The 22,278-nt window shown below is 37.2% G+C and overlaps 1 protein-coding gene across 1 annotated transcript in view; it reads left to right on the top strand.

Moving 5' to 3' along the window:
- The first annotated feature begins 651 nt into the window (after positions 1 to 651).
- The window catches only part of DCN (decorin), a 37,533-nt gene continuing 15,906 nt past the window's right edge, over positions 652 to 22,278 (top strand). Inside the window, exons 1-3 of the mRNA XM_027679860.1 lie at positions 652 to 852; positions 4,807 to 5,042; positions 21,157 to 21,269. Of these exons, the coding sequence (XP_027535661.1) occupies positions 4,835 to 5,042; positions 21,157 to 21,269 (321 nt within the window). The 5' untranslated portion in view covers positions 652 to 852; positions 4,807 to 4,834. The remainder of the gene's footprint in view (positions 853 to 4,806; positions 5,043 to 21,156; positions 21,270 to 22,278) is intronic.

Here is a 22,278-nt window from a genome sequence, read left to right as displayed (position 1 = left end):
GCTTTGCTGTCCTGGTGAGAAGGCAGTCAAGAAGAAAAAAAAAAGAAGCAAAGTTTATATAAAGCAGTTCTAACCACAAATGTTAGAATCGTTTTACTAATGAAAACATGATTTTCATATATCTCAAAAACATGCTGTATTTTGAAAAAATACACAGAAACTCTGTTATTAAACGAGATAATAGTGAACTAAACTATATACTACTTGGTTTGACAGTGATTGTAGCATAAGCAAAGGAGGGTTGTTGTCTGTTTAAGTAGTTTTACTTAAAACTAACTCTTTTTTATCCCTGATAATAATCTCCACTTTGCCTAACTCTAATTTTATATAATTTCTTTGATTTAAAAATACTATAAACAAGAGGAACAGTCAAACATTTTTTTCATTAATGAGTCATAAAAAACCCCATGGTTAAAACCAAGAATTTCCTACATATATGTTGTAGGGACATAAGTAAAATAAGTAAGATGAATTACAGCTAAGAATCTGTCTTATAATGTACAAGTAGTTTGGGACTGTAAACAGTGTAGAGAGAAATAAAGGGAATGAAAAAGAAAAAGAAGGAAAAGAAAGCAAAAGAGCTGATAAAGTTTCTGGCTACAATACAGGAGACATATCATTACCATATGATCTAATGTGGGTGTCAGCCTGGATTGTGTTCATTGAGAGAAACCTTATTTTTTAACTGTGCTGTGGAATAGAAGCAGGAGGGTTTTCCACCAAGTGACAGTCACTGAGCTGAATTTACCCCCTCCTCCTTTCCACACCTGCAAAGCTTTTTCCTGGGTTGAATATTTAGTTTAATTACATCTCAGCTTTGAGAGCTCCTGTTGCAAATCCCTGGATTAAAAGGTATGGTTTTTAGTAATTCTCCTGAACTATGCTGCACTAATAAAACTTCAGGCAAGTTTATGGCAAGAACTACTTGAATTTTAAGATAAGCAAGCTAAAAATCCTACTAAGTGTTTAGCAATGTTAACTTTTCTATCCAGCACTTTTGTTTCTTGAAAATACAAGAATGCATTCTCAAGGACTGTGCAGATTTCATACTGTTTATTTGACTATTCTGTCTCTTGTTTTGATTTGTATAAGCACTGCTATAGCCCTTTCTTTTTCTTTACTGTAAACTTTTGCAGCAGCATATTCTCTCTCTGCAATCCAGTGTTTAGAATCGGTGATGTAGAGAGTGTAAAAAATGCATGTGTGCTTACATTTCTGTTTTAAACTGCACTCTGTGATTTCTTTTTCATTCCGGTTTCTTCATATATATTACAGACACTGATGAATATAATTTCAATTTCAGAGAAAGAAAATATGTAGTAGTTAGTTAAACGGGCTCATTGTATGCCTTTAAAATGTTAGAAAGTGCTATGTTACAGGGTACAAACAAGGGAAACAAATTTAAAGAAGGTTCTTATGAATGAAATAGTAGAAAAAAAAATTCCTGGAGTTGAAACTCCTGTTAACAGAATTTTAATCTCTTTAAGAGTTCCAACTCCTATGTTTCCACATCTAGACTTTATTGCACAAAATGGGTAAAACATAAAACTGAGGGGTTTTTTTTGAAAATGCACATATTGTTTAACTTGTCTTTTGTGGAATTTTGAGAGAGTTCTGACAATAGGGGAACTAATTTAAACCTTAATATTAAGGTAAACTGACATGAAGACCACCAATACAGTGGTGACGTGAGCTGATGAAGCACACTTCCAGAGGTATTTTAAACTGAAATGTGGCCAAGCCTATGGTATAGCTTCCTCTGTTTGTGGAAAAGTCTTCCTCATTGTAAACAGATAACTAAAGCAAATTTAAACAGTTATGTCCTGCAGACATAAATATTGTGTCACAGAACTTTAAGAATTTAGATTTTTGCCCTCTTTATTTTTTTTTGTAAGTGAAATGTAAACGTTTCTTGAAAGTACAGTTTTGTATTTTTTTTTTCTTTGTTTGTGTTCCCTTACACATGCAAACAATAGGAACAGATACATGTGTCTTGCAGGATGAATATGTATTTGACTGAAGACATGCAGACTCATTTCTATTTCTATATCCTGATTAATATGTAGCTTGTGTTTGCTATTTTCTCTTCTGTGTCCTCAGATTACATACTTGGTATCCTTTGTTGTCCTAAAGTTTTACTTTATAGCCAACTCTTTCTGATTTTATTGGAGTTTTTATAGAACAGGGACCAAAGGAAAAGGCCTACTACAGGGTTTAACTGAGCTATATGAAGTCATCAATATTAATGTGAATAAGAAGCAAAGTGTGAAGACTTTCAAAGTGCCTTCACATTTTTTGGGGGCTTTTTTGAGTGGTAGCAATTTAGTTCCAGGATAAGATCCTGATAGTGCATTCTTAGGATGGACGGTACTTATCAGTGACCCTGAGAAGGAATACAAGGAGTTTTAAATATTTAAAAATAATTTAGAATCATATTAATACATTTTTAAAAATGCTGAGGAAGGTCTTTGAAAAGTACTGACTGCCACTGGCATTCCAGGATTAGTGTGTAACATTCCAAGGTTTATTGATGTTAATGTACATTCTGAAAAATGATTTCTACTGGGTATTGTTTTATTGATTATTTTCACAAGGCAGCTTATTGTGATGAATGATGATCATTTAGCAAATTTCTCTTCTCCTTTCAGGCTACTAATAAATTGCATTGTTATTTTACACTAATTTGTAGATAATAATTATTATTTTTAAAATCTCATTTTAGATTAAATCCTGGGAACATCTCACTACTATGCATTAACAGCACTTTGCTGTGACAGCCTGACTTGTCCACATGTACTCTGCCTGCACTGTGGAGGTGTTGTTGGGGAAGGGACACAGACCCAGTGTCAGTGGGGGGCCAGGACAGTAGGAAGCACAAGGGGGTGATCCACACAGGAACACAATCTGCTCCATGTCAGCTACAAATAATGAGTTTACACAGTACTGAGCTTGGATGACAGGGCATGCTAAAAACTCTGACTCTCTAGTTGATGTTGGGGTCTGTGAAAGCCCTCAGTGCATGCAGTAAGTAAGATGTCTGTTCCAGGAATAAAAATACTTTCATGTCCAACTAAGGAAACAACTATGTCTCTTAAAGAGACAACATAAATAGTGGTTTACTCCATGTGATGTTACTTGGGAGTCTTTGGGATACCTGTCTTCCAGTCAGGTAGATCACAAAAATGTAGGCTATGATCTTAAACTACTAACCTCTCTCATAATGTAACCTTATCATCCTCTCAAGAAACAGACCTAAAGGTTTCTGCAGGACTACAGAATATAAATTGTACCTAATTCCAGTCCTATGGGATTTTATTTATTTATTTAGCTTTTTTTAATTGTTTTTACACTAACCATTCCTGTTAGAGTATCTGGTTGTAGTATTTTAGAGACAGGCTTCAGTAAACCACTCTCACCTAACATTACCTATTCTTGTTAGTCATCTACCTGGTAGGTTCCATATGGCAATGTAGGGAGGGAGACAGTCCTCCTCTTCTGCTTCTCCCACAGTTTTTTTATTTTTCCACCAATGTAAAATGCTATACCACCCCCGTAACTGTCAGATTATTTCTGCTAGAAAAAGAAGTAATCTCAGCTAGCACCCAGACAGGGCATTTCAAAAGTCATGGACCTGAAGAAGCAAGTGGACATTTTTCATTACAAAGAGCAACATCTATATTCAGGACTATGCCATCCATTTTAAGAAAAGGCTCCTATATAAATGAGAAGTTAGCCTTTCTGTCACTTGGCAACTGGAAGGCAAATTTCTTAATTTTACTTTTTTATGGATTCTTTTAGACCAATGAAGGGTTGTAAAGTATAAGCTGCTTTATATAAAATACACAGTAAAAAGAAAATGATTTTCAGAAAATTAGCTGATCTATACAACCTTGATACAAAACCTGCAAACAATTGTGTAATTTCGCCTTGGTGCAAAACAACACAGGTAGCACAATGTACAGTATGTAGTAATACATTTAGGCCTAGGTCCTGAGAACATGTATAAGCAGTTTTTCTTGTGTAGTGTTGCTCTGGAGCATGAAAGTCTGCAGAATTAAATCCTGAAGTCCTATTAGAAACCATGCACACAACACTACAACCAACAATTTGAATGCTTATGCAGTGCAAAGCAGAAGATTTTCAGGGTGCGTGTCAAAAATTTGGAAAGAAAGCCAAGGATATTTGATATAATGCAACACCATATTACATTTATTATGCTGTTTAAATTGGGAAAGAAGTATAGTGCATTTAAATAGCTAAAGTTCTTCCCCTCTCCCTCTACCCCATCACTAGATCCTACTCTTTCTCAGTCAGTTTTACTAGGCTATAATTTAAAACACACACCAAGCTGGCACTTAAAAAAAATATTTCTCAAGACATGAAATACTGAATTACAGTGAGTTTGGGAACCTCAGGATTGTCCCCAGGGGACAAACCCATTTCTATGAAATAAATGCTAATGAAATCAAATAGACTGTTACGTTGGCTGAAAACAGGCACACGGAAAATGTGGCTTATTGCTTTGACTATTTTGCATAACAAAGTTGACAGTGCTGCCTGTTCTTAATAAATATTACTCTAAATATGCAAACAGATGTGTTTGCAGTTGCCTTAAAACTGCTCTGTAAAAAAAAAAAGGAGTTACCAGAGTCCTATCACATAACTGTCCTATTTTCACAATTCAGTTTTCTTTTATTGAAAGGAACAGTTATACAATTGGTGGATGTACTGGACCTCCTTCAGCAGGAACTCTGCAGCTATGGGAAACTGCTACTTTTGTTGTTAATCTGCTGCTTTGAATCCTAGGTTCTGCTGGGAGTCGATGAACTAAGCCATGAAGAGGCTGGCTCTCCTCTTCGTCCTACTACTGCCAGCATGCTTGGCCAAGCCATTCCACCAGCAGGGCCTCTTTGACTTTATGCTGGAAGATGAAGGGTCAGCCGACATGCCTCCAACAGATGATCCCGTCACATCTGGATTTGGACCAGTGTGCCCCTTCCGTTGCCAGTGCCATCTTCGTGTGGTGCAATGCTCTGACCTAGGTAAGCCAAAGAGCATCTTCATAGGTTATACGCTTACTTTCTAGTCACTGAGTTTGCTGCTGAGATGGTGAGGATGCTATGCACTGCCACTCTGTAACTGGTTTTGTTTTCAAAGAAATATGTTACAGCTACAGTTAACTAGAATTTACAAAGTAGGCCATAAACCTCTGACAAAATAGACATTTGTTGTGATCATGAAGAATGTTTGATTTTTTTGATATGTATTTTTTATATATAAATTTCCTTTGTTCTGTGAAAGACCACAGATTTCTCTTGCAGAGAAAATAACTTTTCAAAGTTGTTCCTTCAAATACATCTTAAATAAATTCAATGAGATCAGATGTGGGGATGGAAACATTTTAAAAGGGTCTAAATTGCGTGGTCCAAGGTCCAGCATCCTTAATCATTCTGTCTAGTACCTCAACATAGAAATCATCCCATTTCCATTGGAATACATGAGTGTGGAATAACTAACTCTGAATCATATATCCTGCAACCAGCTCTTTGGAGGAAAGAGCTTGGAAACACTCCAAAGCAATGAACACATTTTGGAGTTCTTTATTAAATATCTTTATTAGACACTATACAAGCTGAAACCATGAGAACCTTTTTCACAAACTCTCCTTACTGCCTCACGTACAAGGGCTTGTCTGCACAGTCAGAGAAGCAGGATGTGAAGCCTTGTCTGCCATCACTGTATTTGACTTTTCCATGCAGAAGTCTCAAGTAATGAAACTGACTTCAGTGAGGCTGATTTGGTTTAAACCAGTATTATTCAGACTGAGTCATGCGGTGTGCAGAAAATCAATTAAAGTTGGTTTTGCTCACAAGGAAATTAGAGAATTTATTCAGTGGACAGACAAACAGCTTTCTCATGATTTTAAAGAGGCTGTTTGGGTTTTTTAAAGTCTTCCCTCAGCTCTTTAAATGTATAGCTGGGTGTTTCTATTTTCCTATGTTGTAGCATTGGCTTTGATGATTACTGTAAATCATGGCACAAATCCTCCAATTAGGAGCTGTGTCTCATTGTGGTGGGTGTTGTATAATTACAGGAAGGAGGGGGAAACTTTGGTTAGACCCCTAGAAACTTCTGTGACTTTATTAAAGCAAGCCACATAATTACGCAACAGATATGTTTGGCAAAGACCCAGTGAACAATGCAAGCCAAGTTGCACAAATAAGTGCAGGCTAACCTAGCCATGCATTCATAAAGTTTTCACAGTACTGTCCCTGTTGAAAGATATTTTCTTTTTTTACCATTTATATGCCAGAGAGTGGCAAACGTGGAGTGGGTAGTGGGGAGGAGATTGCCCCACACGTCATGAAAGTCTTAGGTTTTATTATTGTCACACTTGGTAATGCTGGTGGAATTTGAGTTATTTTGGGAACTTGTTCCTAGTCTGCTTCAATTCTGCAGAACGTAAGGAGCTTTCACTCAGTAAAAAGTAGAAATATTCACACAGAGACCCTTTGCTGCTGTACTTGCTCCCATGGTCGTTCAGTTCTCCTTCATACACACATAGTTTACGAAAGGTTGCACTACAGTTCACTGCATACAGACACTTTGGGTTAATAGAGTTCCATATTGATCAGGAGACTCAGAAATATCACAATTAGGGTCCCAGGTCTGTGTTTCCCAGATAATTTCAAGTGGAGTGAAAAGAAAGAGTTACATTTTGAGCTTAGTTTAAACCCACATGCTGTATAATCTCCAATAAAAAAATTGAGCTTTTGAAGCAGCTGGGCTGGTAATGTCCAGCCTTTGGACATGAAGGAAAAGAGATCTCCCTGGGCTCAAAATATGCAGCTCTGAAAAATAAATAAATAATATTTTCCTGGTAGAGCTCAAGGAAGTAATAACCATTCAATGTCATCCTTGGCATTAGGTTTCACCCATCCTTGTAGCACATGACTACCAAAGCCCCTGCTGGGTCGTGGCCCAAGTGAGAGGCTCATGAGAACACAGGTCTGATGGCCACCCTGGAACAGGGACAGGACAGCTGTGTGTGCCGCCAGCTCACAGGCAAACCCGCCTTCCACTCTTCTCTCTTCTGGCCTTGAATCCACTTCTGTGTGACTCAGACCCAGACAAAATCATATTTACCTACTAACTTGAGGAAAGCCAGTTGCTGGCCCTGAGAGATCAAACTTTTGCTGTAAGCTGTGGACATGACCTAGCATGCTCCCAAGCTGTGAGATGAAGGGTGCTTGAGGTGCAGTCATCAGGAGGGCAATTTACATGCAGGAGTCATGAAAGCAGCAGTGACAGTTCCACCCCTCTATTAACCACTGCTCTTGGCCTGACTCTCCCTTCAGCTCTGGGCACTTCCGACCCAACTAAATTAGCTACCTCCCTTCCCCTAAATTATCAAATTTAGTCATCTAGTCCCACGAGCACTAATTGAAGAAAAACTGCAGACCGCAATAAGACTCCTCCCAGGGACATATTAAGACCTTACTAAATAAAGTCCCACAAAGGAAAGTTGAAATCTGAATCAGGATACTTTTTTCTATTCTCTCTCTGTCATGGGAGGGCTCTTTGCAGCCATGAGACCACGGGTGCAGAGGGCATGTCAGAGTGAGGCATCTGGAGGACCCTAATGTGGGCAACATATGGAGAGGGGTCCTCTTCCTCAGCCTCTTTCTTTTTGTGCTCAAAGGGACATTTACTGTTTGTAAACTCTTGCTTCATAAGGAAGAAACAACTATCTGACACAAGGTTATGTGAATAAACCACAGGAAAACTATTGGATCCAGAGTCCAGAGATCAAGTTTGCCCTTTTTCTCATGAGCACTGGGTGGGAATAACAAAAAAATAAAATCCAAGTTCAATAAAAACAGTGAAAAAAATACCCAGTGGTCCAATTACACTCTTGTCAGCTAAATTTTTGCATTCTATACTTTTAAGCTTCAATCACATCCTCCTAAGCACACACCTACAAATTAATTTATTTTGTCTCCAAGCCAAGAGCTGAGTTGGCAGGAAGGAGAACTCTGCCTTCTCATATCCTGAGGAAGAATTCTCTCTGAACTGTGGTTACTGATGGATCAAGAGCAGAGCCCCATGTGCCTGCCTTTCATGAGGTGTATTTGTTAACAGGCTCAAGTATCTCACCAAGGAAGGCCATTATGGTATCTTTATAAAAGTGCTGCCTTTTCTGAATCTGACTCCTGTTGCTAAAAGGGAGCAATGGGGTGACTTTTTCATCACAACTCAGTAATATAGCGGTCAGAACCCACTCTTCCTGTTCAAAAATAATAAGTAGAGGGAAGATGTGTAGTTGGCCAGGCAAATATGCCTCATAAAAACTCTAGCAAGGATTAATAGTTTCATTTAAAGTCTCATCCTCCCAAAGGGAGTCTCAATTAAAGTTCATCCCAGAGTGCCCTGGTAGGCAGCAGGACGGATATGTGATTACTCAGCCCTGTAGCAGATGCAGAATGCATCATGAGCACATTCAGGGGTGGTGGCCAGAGCTTTATTTCACCTTCAGATAAGTCTGGCAGCCTCTTACTAAGCAAGCAGTGTCTCTGTACAGGCATTGGGATTGCCTTCCTTGGAGACTTTACAGGACGTAAGGCTGTCCCTCCATCCCTCTTACAGTGAGCATTCATGGAGGAATTGTGGTCTCTGGAAGGTGTGCAAGAGACAGATGTCAATAATCAAAGTCCAAGCAGTAATACAACTAAAATTGGAATTTTACTCATAGCTCAGAAATGTGAGGTTTTTCCAGCTGTAAAGAAGAGACCTCAGAATGGGTGTTGGAGTGTGTGTTTGAACAGCACTTTGAGATCAGTAAGTGAAAAGCTCACAGATATGTAAAGCTTTATCCCAGGGCTCTGGTAACATGAGGCAGTTTATCTTAATACATACAGTGTCTCAATATATTAACTGATGGTTCTTCATAACTGAACCATGGTTATTTATCTCATTGTATATAATCTTCCAGAAATATCTGAACATGTATTTTCAGATCATGACTCCACATGAGAACCTCACCTCTCATTTTAAAGTAAATTATCTCCTTTGTGATACACCTTGATTTGAACTACTCAACATAAAATCTTTTTAAAGAAAAATATTACATACCTCATTGGTTAGCCCTGAGGTTAACTCAGTTGGTTAGAGTGGAGTGCTAATAGTGTCAAGGTGATAGGTTCGATCCCCGCGTGGGCCGTTCACTAAAGAGTAGGACCTCATCCGCATGGGTCCCTTCCAGCTCAGAATATTCGGTGATTCTGTGGTGATCAGTCTCAGTCATTTTATGAATTCAACAAAACAGATAGACTTACTTTTCATTCTGTACATAGCTTTAGAATCCCTGCCACTGTTTGAAAGTTTACCAGCCTTTTAAAAACAGAATCTTTAAAGCTAAATGTTTGGCTCAAATTCTTCCGTGTTTCTGAAAATACAATAAGAGAAAGAATGGATCCTTAAATGGTCAGACATTAACAAATGTAATTTCTAAAGAAAAAAGTTTTAGTTAATTTACATTGCAATTGATGAGCCTTTAGGACAAGTTCTTTCATATTTTATGCATTTTTTTTTCTTGTAACAATAAGGATTAGAGACTTACTCCTTTTATCTTTATTAGAGTTGGGAATCTCATGATTCCCTGGTTTCATTAAACTAGTTCATTTAACAAAATTGTTATTATTAAAAATGAAACCAGGAAATCTGTGAACCTATACTGTCACTTATACTGAGAATAGCCTCTACATCACGATACTCTGGCCTTAAAACTGAAGACTAAATGCCTTTTTGGACAACATTCTTTAGCTGACCATAACTTAGACCATCATCAAGCACAATTCATTGGGCTTTCCACATGGCGACTGGGTGAATTTCAATGCTCTTAACATATTGGCAGTCAGACTGGAGGATCTATATGAAATATTACAGGTATTATCTTCAATATAGGAGCTATCTCAGGTGATGCTAGGACTCAAAGAGTCATCTGAGTTCCTTTCACAGCTGTGGAGTGAGTTAGGCAGCTGCCCATGCAGTAGTTCATCTTGTCTAACATAGATGTCAGTGACAGAAAGGATACATCACTCTTGGAGAATCAAACTACCAAAACAGAGCAAAGACCACTCAAGGCTATGCAACTTACTTTCAGATTAACAAAGTTATGTGTGATAAAATTGAGGCATGGAAAAATAAACTCATGTTGACAGTATTGTTTTGTGATAAATTTTCCATGGATTATTAAAATTTTTTTATATATTCTGCTTCAATACAATTTTGGGGATGCCCTGAAAGTTAAGAAAGCATGATTAAAGCCCTTTATTCAGTACATTCTGAAAAATTATTAAATCAAGAACCCAATAATTGGAAAACACTCTTGAAAAATTATCAAGAAAAAAAAAATTGGCCTGTGTGTAGTCTGCTTTATATTAACAAAAAGCCGTTAGCGGTGTAACAGTAAAAGACAGGCCTTTTTGCATTCCCACCTGAATTACTGATGTTCCAGGTCCAGATGATAAATAAGATTCTAGATGAAAATTAATCTATTCTAAATATATCCCTTCCTTATTGACTGCTTACTCCAAGGTATCAGTGACATGCTCTTTATGTTTTCTTCTTTTTTTCTTGTATTTTTTTTAGATTTGTTGGCATGCTTCAGACCAGGAAATACCATTTAAGAAAGCCTAGTGGCAGGAATGGAAATAAGGGCTGCTAAGTCCAAGTGATACAAGAAGTGATGCTTTTCTGTGTTGCTCTGTGACAAGCATTCATTTCTAAAATCTCCAAGTGTACAAAAAAATAGCTAATAGATAACTAGTAAAATATGAGTCAGTTATAAGTCATAGCAGGTGACTACAATGCTTAAGACATACTAAATGATCACTCCTCACACCAACTAGTGTTATGGACTAGTAGGTGTGACTTATACGGTGGACTAGTATGTGTATTGTGGTCTTAACACCTTTGAGGGGTATACTACTTGGTAAGACACAAAACTATTTAAAAAATATCTGTGTTTTCACAACAAAAACCTGTGCTATTCAACTGTGGAAGCTTCCCAACCAAGTCTTAGGAAGAGCTAAAGAGCCCAAAAGCTCCTTTGCAAAGTTCACTGAGAACTCATTGCCAACAGGGAGAAAATCTAGGAATTTAGGTCCTATGTGAAGCCAACAATGATAACAGCAAGAAACTTCTGGTATCAGCCTCCAACTCCTCAGGAAAACTCTGTTCACAAGGTCCAGTTACCATGGTATTTTGAAAATATTCTGGGTTTAAGAACATTTTCAAAACACCCATCTCAATCCCAGATTTTAGTGTGTCCCCTCCTTATCAACTTTGGACTCACTGGTCTATATTTTGCTTTACACATGTCCTGGATCTGCCATAGGATTAAAAGGAACTGGTCCAAAATCAGGTTACAGAAAAAAAAAATATTTTTCTGAATATACTTTTATAATTTCCTAAGGTTCAAATCAAAGAATATATTCTTCAAAATACATTGCCGTTTTTTAAAACTTATTCTTCCTGCTTTACATGCCTGATGAAAAAATATTGACAATTGCAGAAGGCTAGGTCTCTTCAACTGTATTTTATTTAATATATTCACACAAAACATTATTGTCCTTTACACTATAAAAGAAAAGAAGATAGATGGAGCATCACAGAACCACAGAGTATTCTGAGTTGAAAGGGACCCATCAGGATCATCAAAGTCCAACTCCTGGACCTGCTCATGACAACCCCAAGAATCACACCATGTGCTTATGAACGTTGTCAAACACTTGAACACCGTCAGGCTTCATGCTGTGACCACTTCCCTAGGGAGCCTGTTCCAGTGCCCGACCACCCTCTGGATGAAGAATCTTTTTCTAATATCCAACCTAAACCTTCCCTGACACAACTTCAGGCCATTCCCTCGAGTTCTGTCACTGGTCACCACAGAGAAGAGATCAGTGCCTGCCCCTTCTCTTCCCCTCATGAGGAAATTGCAGACTGTGATGAGGTCTCCCCTCAGTTTCCTCTTCTCCAGTCTGAGCAGAAGAGTAGAACTTGCTTATTGGCTTCTCTACAAGGAAAGAGGGGGAAACAGTGAACACAGGCACACAGGGACCTTAAGACAAGGAGCATGCCTGCATGAGTTTTTTTTGAGGGAGGGGGAGTTTGGGTCGTAGTTTTCAACTTATGGCATCAATTATGAGACCCAAACAATTCTGTGCAAATGAACCTGATATTATGCAGTCAATAGGGAACAAAAATGGTGAAAAACAGTATTTACAGAATTTTTGTGCTCTCTGCATGCATGCTCAGGTGAGAGGGCACCCAGGAGATCATCCCATACTATCTTTGTGTTTGTTTCCTGGGATCTATTTGAAGTGGTTTTAGTTGCTACAAAAATCTGTTGAAGAGAGGATGGTTGCAGTTTTAATTTAAATGAGAAAAGGAATGCAATAAATATATCTTTAAAAACCAGTGAAAATAAGAAACATTTCTGCCCACCTGATTTCATGGCAGTCTTAGGGATTTAATGGCAAAAATCCTAAAGGGACAGATTATTTGTAGAAATGCTACAGCTTTTAAAACATTTGCAAGCGTAAATGGGGCAACAGTCTGGTCCCGTAATACAACATTAACACAATTGAAATGTGCAATAGGGCATCCCAGAACCAGTTTCTGCTTGCACCTCTTCTACTACCTAAAATGTGAAAGCCTAGGAAAATTTCAGTTTCTATGCTGGAGTACGTTTTCCCTTCTACTGCTCCAGAGTGGGCCTCAGAAAATAAAAAGATTCTCGATGAATTCTTATTTGAGGGTGACATAAAAGAAGAATGCTTGCAGTGGTGCAATAATCAAACTCATTGCTGAGTATCTCTACTTCAGAGATATAGGAGCAAAGGCAAATAATTGAATTAAAATCTTACTGTTTTCAGGGTTGAGGGGCAAAATGTACATTCTTTTCTTTATTCTTTCACTCTGTGGCAGAGCGTTTACATTCTCTGGGCTAGGGATGACTGATACAGCTGTAGTTGACCTGGTAAAGATCTATCACTAGATGGCTAACAAAACAAAAGGAGATACAAAGCAAAAATTTCTAAGAGCTAAAAGGATACATACAACACCACATAGTAGAAAGAGGGAACTAGCAGGTTTGCAGCCTTCCTGGTTCAGTCAGGAAATTGCCTCCCCAAATTAATTTAAATGTTATTCACTATGTCCCAACACGATCACAGCAGCTCCTTTGTTTGCTTGCATGAGAGTAAGTTGACAACAATCCTACAACTTTTATGAAAAATGGCCATGTTATGTTTAGAAGTACCTGAAATAACCATGAACATATCTCTGCCCTCAGGTTATAATAAAACTAGGGCTGTGTAATGACCATGTGGTCAGAACAGGAAGGGGAAAGTTTACTTGAAACCAGAAAGATCTCCCAAATGACACTTTATAGTAATTCTGGTAAGTCCCAAAGTAAAGATTGAGGAAGCTATCCTCAAATTGTCATCTGTTGCCTGTTGCTTATTTAAACTGCAAAACAGGTAAACATGAAATTATATTACAGCAAAGGGTCATTCAAAATATAATTTTTTAGATAATGCTCACTTTTCTGAGTCACTGAATCCTTCTTATGACAACTGTAAAACACTTGTAAAAAATAAATGTTTCACCTTAATGCGTGAGTACTCGCAGATAGTACATCTACATTGCATCCACTTTGAGTAAAACCATTATGCACATGGTGTTGGCAGATTGCATGGATCACACAGGTCAGTTGCTGTTGTCTGATGGGATGTTTTATGTCTGTAACCATGAAAATAGGAAATGTAAAGCTGATTATTCTAGGAGTTCAGAAAACTCATGATATTTTATTTTAATTTTGCCTAATGTCTTAATCCCTGAAGTCTCAATATTATTTCAGATTATTTTTCTGCCTTTCTAAAATGCTCCAGTGATTCTTGAGGAGGCATATCCCTTTGAGATAATTGAAATTAAAAGTCAGTTAGAAAGAACACAGAAGTAGAAGTTGCTTGAATTTTAGCTTTAAGAATGTATCATTACTCTTAGTTTACTTTTGGAGCCAGAATGCTAAATCTATCTGTACCAAAAATGTAACTAGGATTGAAAAATAATTCATAACATCTGTGGCATGCAATATCTGTTATACTTTGAAATATGTGTTCACTACACAGAGTGGGTTGAAACGGAAAAGAGCAATTAAAGCAATGCATTCATTTTAAAACACCTACTATACTAGAGCATTTATAATTATTAGTACTATCATAATGCAGAATAATGCATTTGATCGTAATGTGTAAATATGTTTCTATTTTTTTGTGTTCCTCACTCTGTCCTGGGAAGCAATGTTGTAATGTTTGGGAAAAAAACCCAGCGTAGTAAGAGATCAGAAGGTCTACCATTGTGAGAGGCTACCACAGCAGGGAATGAAGTTTGTTTTCTTCTTCTTTCCCATGGAAAGGGTCAGACATATACAAAAATATTAGTCTGCAATAAAAATAAGTCCAAAATGGATCTTAATGGAATATGAGCCTTAGAGACTGCTGAACAGGAAAAAAGTGATAGTAACTCACCTTTAAGATGTATTTTAAAAGTCTTATGCATTCAATAATGGCTTTTTACATTTCTTAGAAAAAAATATTGCTAATGATTTCATAGCAACACAGGAGAATGTGGAGAACAAACTTTCAATTTGAAAGTGAGACAGAGAAGGAGGCTATGGATATTCCTCTGTAGAAAAAGACAATGACTTCTTATTTTATGGATGGTAGGATGCAAATAATGAAATTATTCCTATTTGCAAATTCCACACAATAGAGAACAAATTTCCAGTAAATGGTGTAACACATAGCCTGGGAAAGTGTCAGTAAACTTTTCTAAGTCAAAGCATTCAAAGCAGTTCCTTGCCATCCTTCCAGAAAGCAGTCCTTGGATCTTGTTATTTTTCCGTGACAGATTCTTGACCCTGTAAACTTGCCATTCGCCTCATTTGCCCCAGAGTCCACTCAGGGCATTGCTAAGGTCATTCACCCCTGGGAGGATTGCTGCCTGTCAGTGGGATGCAGCCGAGCTGGGCTTGGAGCATGAACAAGGCAGCTCAGGCAGCTGCTGGAGAGGCTGCCTCCACTGGGAGTGTAGCCGTTGATGATCATAGATGGGAAATACATGTAGTTCAGTCCAAATTCCTCAGCTGGCAGCAGCTGCTTGTGGAAACTGAGGGAGTCTTTAGAAGAGCCTCATTTTATGGCCTCTGTCAAAATAATCATAAGTGTTGCTATGTAGTAACACATGTATCTGAGCTACAGCATTCAAATTTCTCTCTATCTTTTGGCCCCTCCTCTCCAGATGGGGAAGTGAAGGGTTATTCAGAGGAATAAGCCCCATCTCTGCTGCTTGTAAATGGATAGACGGAGGAAAAATCTTCCAAAATACCCCAAACGCACAAAAATCAAGACACAAACCCTGTTGCATTGTAAAAATAGTTTATAATTGGCACTGTTCGCATATTTGTTATTTTGTTGTGGTGGTCTCATTGTGACAAGGATGAAATTCTCAGGAAACTCTCCTTACCTCTGGGATACGGGCTCAGACTTCCATTTGCTTAGTCTCCCTCACTGGCCCTATAAATCTTGCATTCCTTTTCTGCATAGTCGTATGGCTTCAGCAGAAATGTGGCTCCATGCCAGATGCAGACTAGCTTGTGGCTCTCACTGCTGAGCAACTGGAGCAGTGGACTGAAACCTCTTCATAGTGAGGAGAGTTCAAAATACATCCTTCTCCTTTGTGGGTTAAACAATTCCACAGCCATTTGATCACATCTCCTGTAGCTGAGCAGGTTACTCCCTCAGCTGCTGAAGTAATAAAACCTGTTGTGTATACCAAACCCCATAACCTCCCTTAGTCCTCATGCAGTTTCCATATCCTTTCTACATCTCCTATACCTGTTTGTCCAGCTAAACAGCAGCATGTGCTAGTTGGGCTGGTGCAGTGTTACACAGGAGATGGCTAGCCACTGATTGATTCTCTCTCAGGGACCAGATAAGGGATGAATTATACCAGCCTTGGCTCTTCTCTGCCTAATTTCTGGTCTCATAAAATCTCCAGACCCATCAGTCTTCTGTCCTCTCCAGGAGGTGAAGCAATCACAGCTAAAGAGCCAGACTCTGCAATTTGCTTAAGAAATTATAAGAAAAAGCTACACTCCACAAGGATGCGATCCTGCAGAGACAAGGTTGATTTCTGCAAAGTTACCTTCTCCATCTTCCCACTGAGGAGGGATTTCTGAGCCTTGTAATCTCTCCCCAACAAAAGTGACTCTGAATGAGCCTTGCCTGCATAAAAGAAATTATCCACCTATGCTGGAGTTTATTGAATATATTTTGATTGTGTTTGTTATTTCAAAAATCTATGGTCTAGTGACTAAGTGTAAGAAAAGTTAGAACCATTTCTGCCAGGGATAATAAAAGTTCAGCTTATCCTGACTAACAGAAGGAAATATCCAAGCTTACTTATACACCTTGTTCCTTCCATTTTGTAGTTCTATGGCATATTCTGTTCTTTATGTGTTTTAATATGCATGCATTTTTAGACACATACATGTACACTGGTGGGAATAGTTGTTTGCTACAGGTTGATAATGTAAAACACTAGGAAATTTCTATTTCTAAAAATCCACATAAGATAATAGAGTTTTGACCTGTGCTACAGGAACTGATGGCTGTTCAGCTTCTATAAGGAAGTCATGATTTGTCCCAAAGAAATATTTTAGTGCAAATTAAAATTGTATTTTGACTAAGATACATAAACTGGTTAATGAAGTCTCTTCTATTTCCAGAATATTTAAACTCTTAAGCTTAATGTAAACAAGGATGTTGGAAGGGTGGAGCTATACCTTTTCTACTTATTTGTGAATAGATGTTTTAAAAATTTATTTACCAACCTAAATTCTGACTTAGTTTTATTCCACCAAAATAAAAAAGACATATGTATTTTCAATTTATTGTAAGTGGGAAAGGCAATGGAATCTAAATTTTTAATCAGTTATAAGTTAATCTTAGGAGCCAGAGGCCTGAAATATTTCAAGGTAACTGAATACCAAACTGTGTAACACTGATTATTAACATAAAAACTCAGATTGCTATGAGAGATTTTCATATGCCTTTTTAAAAAGCAAGATATAATGTATGAAAAAAACATAGCCAAGACCTGGAATATCAGTGTATACTGTTCTTAAAAAATTGAGATGTGGCTCAACTGATATTTTCCAACACCAATTCCCCATTTGGTTAGTATTACATAAATTTCATTGGAAGGCATTTGTAGGTGGACATGTGTTCATACTGTACAACATGGCTTCAGAAGTGCATGGGCATCACTTGAGTTTCTTGGAAATGACTAGTAACGACAGCCCACAGTTCCCCTCTAAATTTCTGTTTCCCAGACAGAAGAATCAAAAAAATCCTCCTGGGAAATAATAATTCTAAGCCAAGAGCCAAAAGTCATTTGAGCTTCTAGTAGGATTACAATTTTCTCCATTCAATTTAAATTCTGTCACACTGTCATGTCAGTTCGGATTCCCTCATTCATCTGACTTGGCTGTCTGGTGATCTGTCCTGACCAGAAAGGTTTGAGGGTTTGTTCTCTAAGGAGGGAGTCTTCAGCACAGGGACTAGTTTGCACTACATCAATGCTCCTCCAACATATTTTCTGTCTGGAGGTACATCATATAAAGAACTGGACCTGCAAGATGAAGCACAAGCTACAGTAGCTGTGGATCCAGTCCACACCTCAAATGCGGTTTAGTTTTGAATTGTTTAGATGCTGATTTTGCAAGGCTGTGTCCAGATTCACCCATTTATAAGGTCTTCCTCTGTTGGAGAGCTCCTATTGATGTAGCTGAAGCTGGAGGATGTACTAAACTGCTTACTGATAACGCAAGGTCTCTCCAGCGGCTGGTGTGCATCAGATACTCCTCTATGCTTTGCTCTTCAAAACTCACATAAGTCATGAAAAGAAAAATCACATATAATGTCTATAGCTGGTTTTGAAAACATTTTTTAAAGCAGGTTTAGGAAATTCATAACAGAGTTAGACATGAGATAGGTAATAAAATAAGTTTAACACTTGGAGTGATGGCAAATATACTCTGCAGGCAGAGGCAATTATTGTATTGTATATCTGTCTAGTTTCTAGTACAAGATAGGAAAATGTTATAAATCATTTTCTCTAATGGATACCTGATTATTAAATTTGTCTTATCTTTATAATCTGAAACATTTAAAGTCCAACTTCATTGCTTTAAGAAATTATCGATTCTAGTCTTCATGGATAACACAAGTTTTTAGGAGCTGACATGTGAAGCTGAAAAGTAAAGTTTAGTTTGAAGTTTAGTCTCTGGCAACTTATCCCTTCAGTGGCAATCCAAATGTTCTCCAAGTGTTTTTACAAAATATGTTCCAAGAGCATTACATAAAGTACAGTTGTATAGCTCTTGTGCCCCACTGTCTGCCATAAACACTTAGAGATATCAGTCTACTAATATAAATGTACTGACAACCAGAATATATTAACATTACTTTGAGTACAAATAATTAAACCTTTTGTATTTATATGTGAAAAATGCTATAGGAGTTGCTAGACTGTAAGAACTTATAACAGCATTATGGTCTTGAAAAAGTAGTGCTTTTTTGGTAAGAATTTTTAGTTGCTGACATCATTCCTGTTCACTGAAGACAGAAACTGTCCAAAGACAACCAACATACAAATTATACAGTATCACATTTTTATATATTTGGAACTCTGGTACTACAATTCTAAAGGTAATGAGGGTTTTGCAACTGCTGCAATGAAAATGAAGTCCATGCCTGAATGAGGAAAGGTTATTTTAGTAATATGAAGAATGTTAATCTGGATCAAATATTTACGCACTAAATATCAGTAAGGTAAACAGGATGAGATGTGAGTTTTGGCTCTTGTCAGTTTATGAAGCTTTTACTAATTCATCCAAGGCTGGATGATTTTGCTTTTAAAACCTCTTGAATTCTGGTGTGATTAAAGATCAGATAGGTTAATTTATATTGCACTGAATTTTAATAAAAATCTGATCCAAATATTTTAATGTTTTTATCTAATGTTAGAGAACTTATGGGTGGGAAAATAAATTTGAAGGGTGTTTGGGATGACGTTTTTTTTAAATTCAGACACCAAACTTTTGCAATGGTTCATAATGGGCAATGGAATATGTTCTGTACAGATTAATATTATCAACTCAAAAGTAAGATTAAAAGAAGGAAACACTTCAAAAGTTTGGGTCTCCTGCATCCATATATAGACAACTAAAAAAGCGTAATTTTTTCCAGAATTTGCTAAGCCAAAAATCGGTGGTAGCAGACACAGTGGGATCTCTGACATGTTCAGCACTTTGGAAGATTTGGACAAGGTGCCAAAAGACAAATTGGAGGCCTCATCTGCATGCAGATATTTTTAAGAATATGGCCAAATCTATAATGAATTCTTAGCACATCATTAATCGTATTAAAAAGCTTCAGTACACATCATTGTGCCTCTCTACAGTTTATGGTAGAGTTTTATAGTAGTAATTATACAGAATAGTGCTCCTTATGTAAATTGAAAAAACTGAATACAGTACCAAACATTTCCCTCTTTTCATGTTTTGCCATAATCCTTCCAAATAAGAGCCAACCATATATACAGATATATTCTAAAAAAGGATTGAAAGAGAAGGTGTTTTGCTTAACATAGGACTTTGACAGAGAAACCTACATTTTATGTGTCAAAACACATTTTTGATGAATGTGAAGTATTACAAAATCACAGAATTTCTGAGTTTGGATGTCAACTCTTGAGATCATCTAGTCCACCCCCTGCTTAGGGGGGTTACTTAGGGCTGTGTCTAGACAACTTTAGAGTATGCCCAAGGATGGAGTCTGCACAGTCATTGCGGGCAAAACATATCTTATCTGTGGGAAGCATATCTCCCTGTGTTTGCAATTCCATGATTGAGATTAAAATATATAGGTTTAAAAAGATAATATATATAGGCATAGATCTTTCATCTGAGAAGAATATCATGCAGTCTACTGGGTAGATACTGGCAATACTTGCAGAGAGATCTTTCCCAGAAGAGTTCGAATACAGCTTCAAGAATACTAGTTAAAACCTTTACTTGTAGAAAGACTGTTTTACCCAGAGAAGCCAGTTATGTTAGATGCCCATATAGAGACTTTATTAGTGTCTATAAATTTTTTCTACTAAGTATTCATTTATCATTTCACATTCTGTTATATAAAGAAAAAGCTAGTTAAGAAAGAGCATTTTAATTTTGTGGTAAATCAGAATGACAATAAAAGATTTGCTTTATTCCAAGTCACAGTATGAAAGGAAAGCTGGGTAAAGCAAGTGTTATTTAACACTAAATAATTTCATTTCCATGACTTCATCAGACTTACATATCAGCTATTCAGAAAATAGTCCCAAAGAGAGTCTTTAATTTAAACTGTCTGATGTTCTTTTGGCAGTTGTAGTGAAACAAAGCGATTTGTTCTCCAGAAAACTTGGACATAGTTTCAGTTCAAAGAAAAGGGGGGAGGTAGATTGTTTTTGTTTTAAGGTGGACTGTACTACAATTTACTCACTGTCAAACAAAGTATTTTTTCTGGAAATTATTACAATTAACGATTGTAGCTCTTTCAAAAAGCCCAGTACCTCTTAAATAGCAGGAAACATTCTCTGTCCACAAAAACTTACGCACAGTGAAATTGATAAATACCGTATCTGTTTCCAAAAGCAATTTTTATTTACACAATTCAGTGTAATTAAATGAGTTAGAAATAATTTTCCCAAACTAAATCCTTTTCTTCAAGCTAAAATTCAGATATATGCTCAGAAAAGGCATAATGGAAATGTGAATGAATAAATTTTGGTTAACTTAGCAAAATAAAACTCTCTTTGACTGGCTGGAGACAGAAACACTTTCAGATAAGTCTTCATAAACTTCTCCAGGAAATGAGTTCTAGAAATGGTGTTTACTGAAAGGAAAATGCTATGAAGAAAAATACTGTCCCTTATTTAAAGTTTCTTTCAAAGTCAATTGTCTGTTATTTTCACTGTTTTTAGGTCTGGAAAAAGTGCCAAAAGACCTTCCTTCAGACACAACTCTGCTGGACTTACAGAACAACAAAATCACAGAAATTAGAGAAGGAGATTTCAAGAACCTGAAGAATCTTCATGTAAGTCTATAAATGAACTGACATTTGTCAACAAAAATGGGGAGAAAATGTGGTTTTGGCCTGGTACTGTGATTTTTAAGGAAAACTGATTAAATACTATGTGATCTTCCTCCACCAGCCCAGCCTTTTTAGTTGCTTTCCCTTTCCTCTCCTGCAAAGTCTCTTTTCATACAGCACAGAAGTTTTTCATCTTTTTTCAGCTCTTCATACCTGTCTTGTGTCCATTCAGTCTCCTGATCTCCATCATAATTTCTCTCACCTATTTATTTATGTTTTCAGTCTCTTTGGGACAGTGACTTGGTTATTTCCATCTCAACCCCGCCACCTCACTCACTTATTACTGTACTCCTTCCCCTCCCACCTTTGAGCTCACAGAGATTTGTATGTGCCATGTTTGTCAGCAGATTTTCTGTACTAATTTTAGCTCAAGAATTTTTCCAAATCACTCTTCCGTCTCCTGCACTACAATAAAATTGTGTATTTGCAACAGCATTCTCATAGCAAAGCTCCATCCTCATCCTCCTTTACCTACCAGTCTCTTCCAACACTGCTGTCTGGTTTGCTCTTTGCTGAAATATTTTCCTTCCTCGTTTCTGTGACTGCTTCATTTTTTCTGGTTCACCTCTTTTCCAAGTTTCCATCAGACAACTACCTTCCTCTGTTTCTAAATTTCTTTTGCTCTGTCTGAGGTCCTCCTCCCTGTCTATAGTTTTTATCAACATCTTACAATTTATACCTCATGCTCTTGCTTCAGTTTTGTTGAAATATTTTTCTTTACAGATCAGAAAATGGCTATTACTTCTCTGTCTCTGAAAGTAATACCCTAACTCAGGAATATGTCTGAAAATATTATTTTTCCAGAATTTCAACAACTGTTTATTCTGTGTATTACTCTATTTGATCATTTATTATTATAAACAATAAATTATTTGGCTTTGCTTTCCTGGCTCTTCACAGCCTCCTTCTATTCTATTCTATTCTATTCTATTCTATTCTATTCTATTCTATT

Source organism: Neopelma chrysocephalum, unplaced genomic scaffold (genome assembly GCF_003984885.1).
Source record: "Neopelma chrysocephalum unplaced genomic scaffold, ASM398488v2 Primary Assembly neopelma1_59, whole genome shotgun sequence".
Lineage (NCBI taxonomy): Eukaryota > Metazoa > Chordata > Aves > Passeriformes > Pipridae > Neopelma > Neopelma chrysocephalum.
This window is presented reverse-complemented; position numbering and strand designations above follow the sequence as displayed.